The sequence below is a fragment of the Orbicella faveolata genome, unplaced genomic scaffold (genome assembly GCF_042242905.1).
Source record: "Orbicella faveolata isolate gen_17 unplaced genomic scaffold, um_ofav_v1 contig_3, whole genome shotgun sequence".
Lineage (NCBI taxonomy): Eukaryota > Metazoa > Cnidaria > Anthozoa > Scleractinia > Merulinidae > Orbicella > Orbicella faveolata.
In genome coordinates, this window is record NW_028301558.1 from 19,175,662 (window position 1) to 19,191,924 (window position 16,263).

Here is a 16,263-nt window from a genome sequence, read left to right on the forward strand (position 1 = left end):
CTTCTCAACCGCCACCCTGAGAAGAGCGCCGTCAAACCACGTTTCCCATCAATGGTCACGCCCCAAAAATGGTTTCAGGAGCCTTTTATTTTATTTTGTTTTATTTGATTTTCATTCAGAGCTTTCTAAACCTGGCTTATAATTTACTACAGCCAAACCTCTCCGTACGGACAACTCTTAATTACGGGCAATTCAGGTGGTCCCAATGAACCAAGAATTCTTGCAATCTTCACCTTTAGAATACAGACGCCTCTATGATACAGACGACGCTTTGCGGCTTTGGTGTCCGTGTTAGAGCGGCTCTACTGTGGCTGAGTTGCTTTTGCTATTAAACAATGCTATGTGTAAATATACATAATGTTGCATTATTTTACAGGCGCAAAAAATATATTAATTACAATTTATAAGATAATTGTAATGTATACAAAAACTGCGGCATTTTGTATGGTTGTGTCCCGACAATTTCCCGGTTCCCATTTATACAGGTGAGTGGAGAGAAGTATTGTGAGGGTTCGGTGTCTTTCAAGAACACAATACAATGACACCACAGAAGGGCTGAAGGGCTGAAGGGCCCTAACATTGAACGCGTGCCATGCGCACTTTAATAGACCATATTCCTATTCTCGGTATTGGACTGGAACTAGCATGCAATGGAGGCTCATGCGGGGAAATATCATTGAAAAGAGATTGATGTCATTTACATTTGAAAAGACTGCCCACATTAGCCTCAGTTGCATGCTAGTTCCAGTCCTATACCGAGGCTACGAATATGGTCTATTGCAATTTAACTAGATTTTCAAGTGCTACGAGCCATGACAATTCTTTACTAACTGTCAATCGCAGTCAATGATGATGCTTTCTTTAGGATTCGTCTACTTAATTACGCTGGCAGACATTGCCTCCAGAGCTCGAACTATGTTCGCCGGTCGAGACACAAAGGACCAAATGATTTTTCAAATTGAAAGTTTTTTAGCGGAGCTCCGGCGGAGCCCCATACCCATATAGGGGAGAAAAGGAAACCCATGAATTGATTTTCTCATGGTTATCATGGCTAGCGGTATTGCTCGTGGGCGCGTACGCACGACGGCGACGACGACGACGACGACGACGACGGAGTCGCGCAAGATGGCGGCCATACTCCAGCTAATAGGTTGACAGAGACATGCACCCTCAGTTGGTAGCGGGTGAATGCCATTTTTCTTGGCCCGATTTTTAAAGAAAAACGATAGCGGAGGTTGATTTAATATTTTTAAGACAGGGTTACGCTGAAGCAAAAGACAGAAAGCAAGAATTAACAGGCAAAGAAGTAGCGAAGAATATCGCGAAAAAGACTGAGAGGGCCAGCGCTGGGGAAGGAGGCGAAACAGTACTGAACAATGCCGTGAATTATAGCTAGTCAAGGGCTAGAGAAAGGAGGTGAAATAATACCGAACAATGCCGTGAACCAAAGCTAACGAGGGCTATAGAAAGGAGGCGAAAGTACCCGACAAATTGATTCAGAAGACTGCCGAACTCCGCATGGCCAAGTTCAAAATTCGCGCGAACGTGATGCTGTGCAGCCGTGCAAGAAAATTCAAAAGTCACCTGATTTGGTCAGGTGATGAACATTAGAGAAGTCAAACGTACCCGAGTGTTTTAGAGAAATTGCAAAACACTAAACGTAGCGGAAAGAAGTGGTTGATTCGTTGATCTATCGAAAATATAACTTCAGTTTAGTCTTCACAACTTTTGCTGCAAGTTTCTGCCTGGAAGATTTACACTGGCCGAACTGAATTGCCAACTTGCGGTAAGTGACTTTTGTTGTTGCGTTTGGTATGAAAATTAACAAGTTTCCTCGGCGATATAAGCTTATTTTCAATTGGAATCCATTAAAAGTCTTCCTTATTTGAAGCCATGCTGTAAGAGATTTTAAAAATTGCATCGTTTTAATTTCGCTCGTCTCTAAACAATAACACGTGGGTCGCTTTGGAGGTTGCTGTAAGTTGTAAACAAATTATGTTTTCTATCGATTTTCGTCGTCAGTTTAAGCTTATAACCTCACATCTAAAAATAAGCTTAACCAAAATCGTACTTGTAAACACGGCCGGGCGAGTTTTGAAGTTTTCTCTGATTTAGATAGCACTGCCGCTTCGTAGACTGCTAAAATTTGTTCTTCTGTTGTTGAAAACTGAACCAAGAAAGGTCTACAAACCATTTTAAGCCGAAGCGAACAGGATTTGCTAAATTTACTTTTGTTCCTATGTGAATATTTGCATATTGTGATTACAAAGTATGGAGATTTCCTCGTTTTGTTAGTTCAATTTATTCGGTTTGGCGAAATGCTTTTGTGAATTCCGAGGTTAAATTGGCTACTGCCAATGAAATGACTGAATAGCTAAATTAAGCCGTCGGCACAAATACAGACTCTCAGTAATATTCAAATTTAAGCGTGAATAATTTTTCAACTTTAACACCGTAAGCTTAAACGAATTTTCTTTACCCTCTCTTTTATTCGGTCACCGTTCACTGAAAAGGGATTTGCTGTTGATACTCGAGCTCAGATGTAGTGATATGCATCTTGTGTTTATAATGTAGATTTCCTCGTTTTATTTTGTTGTCTGTCCAATTAGTTCGGTTTGGTGAAATGCTTATATAGTCCAAAATGTCGAGTAGACGATTATGCATGGCAATCCTGTCTGCAAATGAAGCTCTGCTTTGATTTTGATTGGCTATTTCATGTTATTTGTGCCATTACTTTTGGTTGGGGGTACATGGACCGTATTTTGTTAATAAGAGGTTATTCCCCAATGCGGTATTTACACTTAATATGGAAATGTTCCAAAAAAGTGAGATAGTACTAATTGACTCGGTAAATTGAACAGTGTAATAGAAGTTCTTGCCCTGACCATTTCTCAGTAATAAGAAGAACTTTTACATACATATATACACAATTTAGTTGGAGAGAGTGCTCTCCTATCTCCACTCTCTCTCTCTCTCTCTTTACTCTCTTCTTCACACTAATTTTTTATTTACTAACTTATTAAATGAATGTCACTGACTGTTTTCTTTGTTGTGCATGCATACTTTTTTGCTGGTCGAAGAAAGTTTCAGTTTCTTCCTGGCTGTACAGTTTCCTTTCTCCTGTCCTGTACCAATTTGTTTGTGATATAACTTCGTGAATTCTCTATTCTCCTTAAATTTTATCTCATCAGGTTGATAGAATGCACTCTCAGAGTGTTCCATCATTGTCTTCAGTCGCTACAATTTTCTGGAAAAAAGCAATAGTTTTCTTAATTTCCTTTTACTTTGTGTTAGGACTTTTTAACCTGCCTGTAATTGGCCCATGGGCATTACGGGAGAATAATTTTCAAGTAAAGAATTACATTCGTTTTAGTGTTGAGTATTTTAAATTGTTATGAATTAGGCATTTCTTTTTATTTTGTATATTTTTTTATTTTAGTCCCACGCAATGTTTTATGGTTTTACCGAGGTATACCATGTAAATGTAAATAATGCACTGGAATTGGCGAATCAGAGTGTGCATTATATCGGCTTTAAACACAAACCACATATTATAAATGACTCATGTAAATGATATTTTTATTACAGAGAACTGGACAGGGCAAGAACTTCTTCTTTTGTGAATTTATATATTAATTCCTCTCAGTGCTGTCAAAATGTCTCAGGAACCTTCATTTCTGATAATCTATTATTTTCCACCATACCAACAGCACAGAAGCTCACCAAATCCTAACTGATAACTAACATGTGAGTATCTCTAGCCTTTGCTGTGTGCTACATGTATATTCTGTTATCCTGCCTTAACTGCGAGGAAAAATTTTGGCAGAGCTGTTTCAACAGTTTCACTTAAATTGATTTCCAGTAACAACGCTACATGTAGCAGTGTTATTGAGTGTGAACTTTATGGGGGATTTTAAATTTTTATTTTTTTATGATTACAGATGACAACAAATATACATGTGTATACATAACCTGATGTTGGTGTTGGTTACAAACTGTAGTTCATAATAGTCATCCTATTACAGGTAAGGGGGAAAAGTTCAGAGAGTTTAGAACATTTCTTCCCCCAGCACACCTTCAGTCTATAGGTGCAATAATTGAGAGGTTATATATATGTACGAAGAGTAATGTAAAGTTACTGTATAAACTTAGCATTAAAATCTGGCATTTGAATGCCTCCTTTGCTAAAATTAGTCATGATTTAATTGTTATCACTCCCTGTGAATTCATAGAGATTCCAGAGGCAATTATAACCTAATGTGGAAGTCCTGTCTTCAAGTGAGGGAAAATGACACAAAAGAGTTACAATGAAAGTAAAGAGAATTGTGAATGTTGATATGGTGTACATTATACATCTTGTAAAGGCATTTGGTGAGTGCCAAAGGCATAACATTTCATGTATTGCTTTTTCAGGACAAATTATATAACAGTGACGTTTTAAAAGGTGTGATCAGAAAAATAATGAGTACATTGTCCAGGCAGCATCAGTTTATGGACAGCATATGCAGACGGTAAGAGGAACTGTAAGCACTACCATGTAAGTTAGTTTTATGCTTATGACTTCTTGTTCTTGAATTTTGTGTCATTTCATCACAAGAATAGGTAACAAAAGATGCAATAGTTGTTGCAATATATTTTTGAAGGAAAACTTATCAGTCTGCCTATGCTGGATAACAGCCATGTGTAAACTGAATGTGAAGCAAACAATATGTTAAATATGGGGCAACCCTAAAACCCAGAAACCGGAATCCGGAATCTGGAACCAAAAACCGGAATCCAGAAACTGGAAACCGGAATCCGCAAATCAAAGAAAATAAGTTCTTCAAGTACGCGAAAATTGTTTTGCTTAGCTTTTCGACTGTAAAAAGTAAGCTGCCAAGTAAAAAGTAAGCTGCCAAGTAAAAAGGACCTCAAACTTAACCTTTTTTGAAACAAAAATTCCCCGTCTGTTGAAATTATGAGATTATGAGAATGAGAATCTCAGTAAAGTGCATCTTAATTTTACTCCAAGCACCTTGAGAGTGTCTAAAATAAGCTTGCTGGTAATTGCCATTTTGTTTAATAAGTGATCTTCAATTTACCGGAAGTATAAATTTATCCTTTATGTCTAGTACATACTGAACAAGATAGAAAATGTCATAGAGAACAGGATATCCATCAGTGGCAGCCCCCTGTACATTGACGGTCACGCCCCCCAATTTCGAAGTCCAAGGGCTAACCCGTCTGGTCTAAATATGAAATTTGATTTTTCCAACAGATACGAGACCAATTCCAGATTAACACAATTTCCACACATACTGTGACAAATCAGCATTTTATATTCTTGGCGGCCATCATATTAAAACAATTTGTAGAAATGTTGCACACTTACTTCCGTCTGCTTCTCACTTGCTGACAGATCAGACCACATGCTGTTCAAAGATGCTAAAAGACTGCCAGAAACTCACTGCAATAGCCTATAATAGCTTGTTGTTAATGTGCTGCTCACCAGTCTTCTCAGAGCAATTTGATCTAGACAAGAACCGGGCTCTCACCAGGGCCAGCTTGAACAAAAGATGGGTAACTTAGCCTATGAGCAGGCTCTCGTGTTTGGGCTGGGGGTGTGATTGGCAAAGCCGCATGAAGGCTCTTGGTGACATGCCAATGCAGAAAAACATTAGACACCTATTTAGCCTGCTCAGACAATAGAGACAGATACTAGAGCCTGCTCGCAGGCTATGAGTAACTCTATCCACCCAAAAAATCAGTAACCCTGACTGGATAGTGATGTACCGAATGAATAGCTTTATGCAGCTTTTGAACAACGGGGCCAGATATATAGCTAAGGGTTGTTCAGAACTAGTCAATAATTTTTTAGCAATTACAGTCTGTGGCTGAAGTAAAGCCAAGAAAATAAATAACAACAAAATGATTTTTGCTCATATTTATTTATGAGACATTGCTGAAGTGAATTATTTCTATCATCATTCATAATATCTGGATTCCAGATTCTGGTTTTTGGTTCCGGATTCTGGATTCCAGATTCTGGATTCCGGATTTCGGTTTCCAAATTCAGTGTTTTAGGGTTGCCCCAGATGATGTATGTGCATATGTTAATCTTGAATAATCTGAAATTTCAGAGAGTTTAAAAATATCAAATGTATCATATCTGTGATGGTTCTGAGGTGGAGGGCCGTTACATGTACATGCAAATGTCTCATGCACGATTTTTCACTCATTATGATTCAGGTGCAAATAGTTTCTGTATCTGTTGATGTGCAACAATCTACACCAATATTTCAACCCAATAATGTACAGTGTATATTAATTAACCAAATTATGCTGTTTGTTTTTAGTTGGCCAGTGCTACTACATAGTAATGTGATGTTGAAGTGCACAAATTTACAAACATGCCCAGTGTCAACTTGTCAAATACATGTATATGAACTGGCCAGACAGTGTAGATTACAAAATTCTCTGAAAGGTAAGATGTTTCTTAAACATTATTTTGTAATTAATGATTTCTCAGACATTGTTTTCTTCAAGAAAAGATTCATACCCCACATGGAGGTTTTTTCTCTATTAGAGCTCTTGATTCCTGATACTTTAATTTGGAATTTCTAAAGACTGGCCGTGAATGGGTGTTGGGTGTGATCAATATCTTCTGGAACTGCACATTCATTCATTGAGTAGGCAAGAACATCAGTATTTATCCTGACAAACTCTGATTTTCTTCTGGAAGCTGAACTCATATACAGTTGTACAGTTATATGTACAACCAAACAGCCTGGATGACCCTGTGATTGGGACTGTGCACATTGTTGTAACCCTCAATGTTCCAGTTGCTTGTTTGAAGCAAATTGCATTTGCTCTCGAAAGCAAGTGGCGAAGTTCATAACAGTTATGTAAGTTTGCTTTGTATCTCAGGGCAGAGCCTGCCACAGTGAAAGTTGGAGTACCAACCCCTAGCATTTGATTCACTACTAACACTCAGTAAACAGCTAACAATGAAGTACACTGTATATCAAAGAAAGGAATTACATGCCTGTTCCTGTCAGTCAATATATGAACAGGTTACAGATGGGGAGCCTGTATTAAAACATCAAAGGTTTTCAAAGCAACCATGGCCTGGTGAGATATTTCATCTACATCTACATCTACATCTACATTTATTTAGTTGATAAAGTCCCGCAAGACATCACATCAACTGTACCAAACATATATGCACATATGCATAAGCTAGACAAAAAGGATAATTAAAAAATAATTCTTAAGTACAATTTACTTTACTCATTTCACGTGTTTTCCTAAATTTAACTTAAAATCAGATAATGACTTGCAATTTACTAAGTCAGCGGGCAGTAGGTTCCACTCTGTTATTGATCTAGGAAAAAAAGAAAACTTAAAAACGTCCTTAGATACTTTTGGCATCCTATACTTAAAAGCATGGCTGTTGCATGTTCTTTTTTCACTGTTTAGTATTAAGTGTTCTTCTGTGGTTATGTCCATTAAGTTATGACTAAGTTTGTACATTAGAGTCAGTCTGTTTTTCTTTCGTCTTGTTTCTAATGTGTCCCATTTCAAGTCAGATAGCATGTCTGTCACGCTTGCTGTGTTGTTGAAGTTTTGAAGGCAAAAACGCGCAGCTTTCCTTTGAACTCTCTCCAGGGTTAAAATATCTTTTTTGTAATGTGGGTCCCACGAGGCACTTGCGTACTCCAATTTGGGTCGGACGATGCTGGTATAGGCCGTTTTGCGTACTTTCCTGGGGCAGTTCCAGAGATTTCTCTTTATCACCCCCAAGGATCGACTCGCCTTGCTTGATATAGATGAGATATGGTCAGACCACCTTAATTTACTGTTAATGGCAATTCCTAGGTATGATGCAGAATCTACTTGCTCAAGTTTGGACCCACAGAACAAATATGACCGTTGGGGAGGACATTGCAATAATGAGGTAATATAAATTTAAGGTCCTTATGATTGCTTCTAGGCATTGATTTTTATTGTAAACAATATCTTACTGAGTGTATTTTTCTTGTGTGCTAATTGTTGGAGAACACAGAGGTCACTGTTATGACAGAGATATTAATTTGTGAAAAGTTCTATAAACAAATACATCTGGGAACAAATTAATTTATCATGGATGCAGCTTCTGAGAGATCCCCAATATTAATGGAACATACACTGTTCATACAGTACATGTAAAAGAGTTTAGTAATTCATTACTTATGATTGTAATGCTTTGTTTGGTTTCTCTGTATTTACAGACAACTTGATGGGATTATATTTCTGCACCAAGTTCATTGAATAAACTGACTTGGAGGTTCAGTTCTGCAACCCATCCTGTTTGTAGTAATATCATAGCTGCAACATTGTGACAGATACACTGCATTACATTATTAAGAAACACATATTAACTAATTATTTTTAAGTGCCTGTTAATTTAATCAGTTTTTCTTAGAGATAATTTACTCATTGTTTATTTAAATAATTGGCTTTTTGGCTTTAAAATGATATTTATTGAGCTTTTAAATCAATTTTGTGATAATCTGCATTGGACATGGCATAAATTGATATTTTGCCAACACGAAATGGAGAACTGGATCTTAAGCAAAGTTGCAGGATTAGCATTTTTGTAGAAAGAAAGGGTTGAGAAATTTGTGACATTCTACAGACAGCCTTGCCATTCGCAATGTCCGATAAGGTTAATTTGTTCCATTCTGTTGTAGAAATAGTGTTCTCTAATTTATAAATTATTTCAATCTGTTGTTTAAACGATTGCCTTATAACCCCATGTCTGGCTTTGGTGCATGTAGGATATTGATGTATTTTTTATCCATTTTGCTGTAAATTATCTTAATTGATGTGTCAATCAAAACATATCTTGGATATGCTGGGCTCTTCTGACAAATGTACCTATGCCTCATAACCTTTGAGTGCATTTGGTTGTGTAGTGCAGACAAAATACATGTACATAATATAACTTCCTCTTAGCTCATTGATAATTCTTGGTATAATTTAATCATAGCAAAATTAATCAATGGAACCCAATCGCAGCTCTTGTAGTCCACAATGCCAGTCGAGAAAAAGAACAAATCACATTGAAATTGAATAATAAAATTATTATTAGAAGCCTATGCAAGTATTCATGATCAGCAAAAAAAAAATATCGTAATTACCATTCATGCGAGGGTGATTTTGCTTATTGCAAACCCTTCCAGCAGGAGGAGACTCCATACAATAGTGAAGATAGCTAAATGTATCTTTGGGGACAAGTTAGAAAACAAAACTTTCCAACTTTTCACACATGTATACTGTTTTGGTATTTTTGTGAGATTTCATTTGGTAGAGATTCAGGGACTGAGTATATTGTAACCACTGCATTTCAATCAGTCCCCACAACAACAAAAATGTGTAAACCTCTTTTGTGTGGGAGTCCCCATGTTAACTAAGGAAGAATATAATGATTAATGACAATGCCTTGTCTTTCTGAATAAGGTAGGAAAGAACAAGAAATGCCACCAAAAAGCACAGAAGACAGTTCTGTTATGTGATCAAGATTTTTGGTAGCTTCCCAGAAATCCTTGAAATCGTGGCTCTATATTTCATAATCACACCATCTTACACCTCGATCTGCTGAAGTAATACTAGTTCCGGCTGAAACTATTAAATCATTCGCAATTTACCTCATACATGTTGGATTATTTTCATTAGTAACAACATTCCGAAAAATAACTGAGGAGCTCCGCTTTTAGGCTGGCCTAAATCTATATATTATCAATTACTGTTTACTGTCCAAAGCATTTAGACAATCAAGAGTCTCTACGAGTGCAGTAGGAAACAGGAGAACACATGTTTTCCTTGCTCTCTTTTGGTCTGAGAAAACGGCTCCACGTTGAACGTTGTTTGAACTGCAAGACAGAAAAAAAAGGAGTACACCAACTGTGAACAAAGCCTCCCAATTCTGGCCTTAAACATTTTGACAGCTGTGTAGCTTAATGTAACATGAACCGTATTGAAAAAAAAAAAAAGAATGATCGCATCCATTTTTATAGCACACCATAACAAACTAGTATGCACTCTCATGGAAAAAATGTTTTCGGGTAGAAACCGCTTGCAGGGAAGTATCTAAACACATGAGTTACACAATCTCGCTTCTTAAGGAAAGATTGCGTTACGAACTCAAACAAGATGGCGCGACAAATGGGTGAAGTTTTAATTTTGCCGCGTGTTACTAACTGAGAGAAATTCTAAATATATGACGGGCTTTTGGGAAGAAATGTGTTGAGTGTGTTTCAGTTATAAAATGTCGCGCGCAAATAGTTAAGTGAACCAGTCAGGAGACACTACACCAATCACTTGAGACCTGACATAGAGATTATCAAGGTAAGAGAGTGAGTCCACCGTATAGGCCTTATGCCAAAGGCAATCCCTCAAAAGTTATTTTTTAGACAGGGTACCCAGTTCTTCCGAGGATGTTACTCGCGCGATGCGTGGACAGCCCAAGCGACTTTCTCGAAACTACCTGAGACGAAATGGCGGGAAATTTGGTGAAAAGTCATTTTATATGTTTTGATTTTCAAAAGACGTTTCATAGCACAGATGTTTTCTGCACCCTCAACTGTCTTTTTGGTCGGCTGGGCTTTCATTTGCTTTGTGCTTGTTTGGCTGTTCATTATTTTGTCATTTATTCAGTTTTAGGGACCCAGAGTTTAATAAGCAAACCTCAACGACAACGACAACGAGTACAATGGCTGTGTAAGAGTGCGTTATAATTCTTTGTTCCTTTCTTTGCCGTTCTTTACAAAACAACAACGTGATATAGCCGAGAGAACGTGAACTACGACGGCCAATTTTTACAATTTCTTTTTCGAATTTTGACGCTGTCTTACGTATTCTGTTTGATATTTCTGACAGTAACAGACAAACTGAATGAGTTTTCTGTCTCCTATTTAAACTCCTATTAAAGCTTCGAGATGTATCAAAATATGGCGAGAGCCCAGGCTCCTTTGCTTGCAATTAAAATACCAAAGACATCCTCAAAGCGTTGGAGGTATTCCTTTGCTTTGAAACGAAACGAAACGAAACGAAACATAAATCTCTGGGTATAAGGCCTATATGGGGGATTCACTCTCTAACATTGATAATCTCTTGCTTGAGACCTATGTCATCAACATGCAATTTTTCAGACATTGTCGGATTGAATTCGATGAAAACTTCTACGTGGAATGGCAATTTGTTTACTTGACTAGAGCGGTTTTACCTTGATTATCGAAAGTCATTCGCATTTGTTTTGGTTTTGCAACCAAGCAAGCAATTGGCTTAAAAATATCTCGCGCCAATTTGTCTTCCAATCACAATTGAAGTAAAACCAAAACCAATCATGATTCGCTCGCACGCGCTTTCCCGCGCTTCGTGTCAGCTACACGTGTTTACTCTGAGTTTTAGATCATCGTCTCTTAATTTTGATTGGTTCACTGGATTGTCTGTGTGATTTGTGATTCGCCAAAGTGATTATTTTGGATTTGGGTTTACGACAATCGATTGAAAAGCACTTTATTTAGAAAGTCAAGCAACTTTTCGGCATATTGTAACTTGTTACATGTACCCCTCTTTATAATCACAAAAGGATTCTGCTATGAAACGTGTCAGAGGCAACATCAGGACTTACCATTGTAGGGCACACTTCAGATTTCTCTTCATCACTGGCTGGAGGTGTTCCAGGACTGGTAGCCTCTTCGCGTGGTTTTGTCTGTTTTTGTCTGGCGCCAGGGTCTGTGCGGTTGCGACTCAATGCCTATATACCCATCAAAAACAAAAGTTTACGTTTAAATTCAACTCCGTGTCGATGGCTTGTGGAATATTTGTGCCCTTAAACAATTTTTGAGAGACTGGATAAAGAAAGCTCCTCCACATTTCTCAACCACGAGTAGGAACATCAGCTCATCATTGCCTGCAATTTTTGCAGCATGCATATAGGAACTTTCCTACAGAAAAAACTGAAACTGACAGCAGACAATCAAAGCATTTTGTATTTTAAACGCTCAGAAGAGAAAAAAAATATTGTTCCCGTTGAGCTAAAAAATTGCGTTCATCATTATTGGTGAGTCAGCTTTTCTCTATCACTATTTATTTTAAAATTTTTATGCACTTAGTAACATATTTCATTCTTAGCAGTTTATAATTTACCTACCTTTTTACTATTGTTATTTCCTCTGGTGGGATCTGAGGACGATGATTCAGGAAGACTTTCGGGCTGCAATTTAATTCAAGATGAAGATCATTCTTCAGATGCAGGTTAATATATAGAGGATATTACATGGTGGCGAGAAGATATGAATTTTATGTTCGAGTGGCCAGTGTTCTTGCCAAGAGAACATAAAACTCATATCTTCGAGCTAACGTGCAATGTTCTTTTTATTATACAGACATGCTGATGACGACGTTTTTGACCATTTTCCGAAGATTTTCGAAGATTCTTCAAAACTTGTCCGAAGGTCACACAAACGTTGCCGAACATTTCCGAAAATTTCCGAAGATTGCCGAAGACTTTCAAAGAAGACCCGAAAATTTTTCCATCATACACCAACAAATTTAAGTACAATTTAAGAGACAAACTTGATATCAGTGAAATCACCGATATCTTCACGAGTGAGGATATGGAAAATACTCCAGTCGAGTCCCAGATGTGGTTTCGTATGAATTTTACGAGCGGTGTCTTTTTCAGTATAATAACATACATGAAAAATTACTCGATTCTGATTGGCTGAGAGCAGTACAGTTCAAGTGTAACACCAGTGCAAAACGTGTAACACCAGTGCAAATTACACAAAGTAATCCTAGATTATGATTGGCTGAAAGAAAACAGGAAATTTCATCAGCCAATGATATCACGCAAAATGATGGCGACAATTTAGTGCGGAAACTTTGAAAAAAGTTTTCTTGAATGAGAGAAAATGGCTTCAAGAAAGATCTTAATCTTCCGGCATTTCCTCCACGCGAATTTTTTCATGTTAATATTATTAAAAAGTAATCATACGGCTTTTCTCGTTCAATTTGTAATTAATTAGCACTTGTGAAAAGCGGAAATTGCACTCACCGAAGCGGCTCGTGCAATTTCAGCTTCACTTGTGCAAATTAATTCGAAATTGAACTCGAAACCGTATGATTACCTAAACAAACACTCGTGTCTATATAATATATGAACTCTAAGGAACTTGCTAAATTGTTGATCCCTAACCCTAAACTGAGCCCGCAGTTTTCGTTTCCAAGTTGCTAAGCAACCGATCGCGCCATGATGCTGAAGAACCGTCAAGCGCTCGCACAAACGTTTTGATTGGATAATAAAGAACGGGATCTTATTCCCCAGACTTAAAATTGCACTTGGTTATCTTAGATGCATACTCATGACGTAGCACTACACTAGCCACAACTTTCCTCCACTTCACTTTCCTCTTTTTTTTTTGTTCCCTATCTTTTTTTACTGCAAACTCTCCTTTAAAAAATGAAGTCTTTGCTTACCGAGGAGAAGAGTCCCCTCCAAACGTTTTCCAACCTATCGATCTGTCTCTGTCGATTCTTCTGGTATTGCTGCAATCTTTTAAAATCGTTCTTCTCCTCATCAGACATTTCTGCTTGCGATGATTCCAGTTCTTTGACTCGATGTACCAAATCATTGTGCTCCGCTCTGAGACCATGATAGACAAAGTCATAGAATTCTCTCTTCAAATCCTCGTTGCACGTACACGTTTCAGCTACCATAGCCTGAATTTTGCTGTATATCTTCTGTAAACTCTCGCTGAGTTTTGTCAAAAGATCCAATTTGACTGCAGTCTTCAACTTGTCTTCCTTTACTTCCGGTACTTGTAACGGGAATGTTACTTCTCTTTTAAGCTTTTCGTCAAGGCTTTTTAGCTTGATAACGATTCGACGTTCTCTAGTTTCTTGATCTGTGTCAAGACCATTTCTTGTCGCACCTGAAACGTCTTCCAATTCACTGGCTGCGTCAACAGAATTGCCAAGACCCTATATAGGCAATCAATAAGATTAACATCTTGCAACATGGCGAATTCAAATTGCTAAATAAGTGTGCGTAACCTTGATATTAGTGATATCGTATATTCGCTAGAACCGTGATCTAGGGTATCCTTCTCCTTCCCGACTCGCTTTCCCACTCCCACCCCTCTCCTACAAAAGAAAACATTTTCTTCCCAGGGACTGCGATACAACCACTGCAGTAAGGATGACCGGCTGAACTGAGAACAAGACAGAACCCCTCAACCAGCTAACACACATTGCGCATGCCCGAACCAGTCAGTGGCTCCCTCTACATTAACATCTCAATTACTGTAAAGGAACTATTAATGGTTCAAAAACTATCCGAAGGAGGAAAAGGGAATTTGAAAATATCTAAATAGAGTGACTGTCAAGCACTTGGGTCACAAATGGAGCTTCAAATTTGGCTCGATCTGCGTGGACTCGCTATTCCTTTCTGCCAGGAGTATGCTTTAAATGGCTTAATTAGCAGCTGCCGACTTACCTCATGTTCAGAATCCTGGAGCCTTGTTTCCAGTTGTTCCATCTTGCTACGCACTTCGGAGTTCTTTAAAAAAAAGAAAGAAAGAAAGAAAGAAAGAGAGAGAGAAAAGAAAAGACCATCAACTCTTTGTATTCCAGGTGTTGAAGTCTCTTTCAAGAAATTCAATGCCCCCTTGTCAAACAAGTTGTCTGCAAGTTTAATTTCTAAAGCAGACGGTTGGTTCATTTCACTTATCGACTTGTCCTAATCTTACCAAAAACCTGCTGACTTACCTCATGTTCAGAATCTTGGAGCCTTGTTTCCAGTTGTTCCATCTTGCTACGCATTTCGGAGTTCTTAAAAGAAAAAGGAAGAAAGAAAGAAAGAAAGAAAGAAAGATTGAAAGAAAGAAAGAAAGAAAGAAAGAAAGAAAGATTGAAAGATAGAAAGAAAGAAAGATAGAAAGAAAGAAAGAAAGAAAGAAAGAAAGAACGAACAAACGAACGAACGAAAGAAAGAAAGAACGAACGAACGAACAAACGAACGAACGAACGAACGAACGAAAGAAAGAAAGAAAGAAAGAAAGAAAGAAAGAAAGAAAGAAAGAAAAGAAAAGAAAAGAAAAGAAAAGAAAAGAAAAGACCATCAACTCTTTTGTATTCCAGGTGTTGAAGTCTCAAGAAATTCAATGCCTCTTTGTCCAACAAGTTGTCTGCTAGTTCAATTTCTAAAGCAGACGGGTGGTTCATTTCACTCATCAACTTGTCCTAATCTTACCAAAAACCTGCCGAATTCAAGGAAGAGAGACGTCCGCAGATGCAGTGAAAACCTATCCATCAAAAAGACTTACTTCTCGCTCAGCATCCTGACACCTGTCTTCCAGTTCTTTTATTGTGCGACGCATTTTAGAGCCCTGTTTTGGTACAAAGAAAAACATGTACACTTATTATCATGAGGATGATCTTTGTTGTGTTCTGCACGTATAGTGCTGTAATCTGATTGGCTGAGCTATCCTATCAGCGTCAACGAAATGACGTTTTCTCGTTTTTTCGAAGTTGCGTAAGAACATTTAGAAAGACATGGATAATTAAGTTCTTGAGAATGCCAAAAGAAGTACCTTCACTGTTTCTTTGAGGCTAAAATCTCGAAATTGTTGAAAAAACTGATGCGCGCGTACATAACTGCCAATTTCAAATCACAATTCAGTCTGCGCGCGCATTTCTTAGGTTGGACGTTTGATACCACGTTATAACATAATTGAAAATCATCATTTAAAGGAAATTTCAGTTAGAGTTATACTAAAACATTGTTAATCATGTTAAAATTGAGAATAATTTCATTACCTCTTCCTTCAGGACCTCTAGATGTTTGCAGTTACAGTTTGTCTGCATTTGACTTATAGTCATGTCAAATCTGTCATTCTGGCATGCAAGAAAAAAACCCAGATTAATTTCTTCCACAGTATACACAAAAACCTTTGAACATGCACGCAAATTCTCGATGCTTTACTATTGAACTTCAAACTGCAGTCGAATCCCGCTATTTTGACTTCTAGCTAACTCTCAGGGAAACAAAAAATAAATCGATAAAGCGGAAGTAAATTACTAAAAGACAAATCCACGGAAAATTGTTTTGAGTTCGTAGTAAAGGGAAATTCGAAATAACCGAGTTCAACATAACCTGCGATCTGGCGCAAGGCCGTACGCGTCTGTCCGCAGGTTAAAATTAGCTGGGTCCAACTGTATAAGCTATCCACAACTAAG

The 16,263-nt window shown here is 37.8% G+C and overlaps 1 protein-coding gene and 1 long non-coding RNA gene across 18 annotated transcripts in view; one reads left to right on the top strand and one right to left on the bottom strand.

Moving 5' to 3' along the window:
• Positions 1-964: 964 nt before the first annotated feature.
• On the top strand, positions 965-9,672 carry LOC149106756 (uncharacterized). 8 transcript variants are annotated; one of them, XR_016209666.1, is made up of 7 exons: positions 965-3,747; positions 3,942-4,025; positions 4,233-4,313; positions 4,414-4,511; positions 6,336-7,110; positions 7,858-7,936; positions 8,250-9,672. It is a non-coding gene; the product is annotated as an uncharacterized LOC149106756 (long non-coding RNA). The 8 variants fall into 8 exon arrangements; XR_016209665.1 differs by having other exon boundaries at positions 965-1,786; positions 3,192-3,747; positions 3,942-4,313; XR_016209668.1 differs by having other exon boundaries at positions 965-1,786; positions 3,711-3,747; positions 3,942-4,313.
• LOC110069470 (uncharacterized) overlaps positions 9,524-16,263 on the bottom strand; it is a 48,723-nt gene continuing 41,983 nt past the window's right edge. For 9 of the 10 annotated variants that reach the window (XM_089297665.1, XM_089297667.1, XM_089297666.1 and 6 more), the window contains 6 exons: positions 14,794-14,856; positions 14,522-14,584; positions 13,504-14,007; positions 12,176-12,238; positions 11,654-11,779; positions 9,524-9,893 (listed from right to left, as the gene is read on the bottom strand). In XM_089297665.1, the coding sequence (XP_089153791.1) occupies positions 9,795-9,893; positions 11,654-11,779; positions 12,176-12,238; positions 13,504-14,007; positions 14,522-14,584; positions 14,794-14,856 (918 nt within the window). In that variant the 3' untranslated portion in view covers positions 9,524-9,794. Of the gene's footprint in view, positions 9,894-11,653; positions 11,780-12,175; positions 12,239-13,503; positions 14,008-14,521; positions 14,585-14,793; positions 14,857-15,350; positions 15,414-15,843; positions 15,922-16,263 lie in introns of all 10 variants that reach the window. The other variant, XM_089297675.1, reaches the window with a different exon arrangement.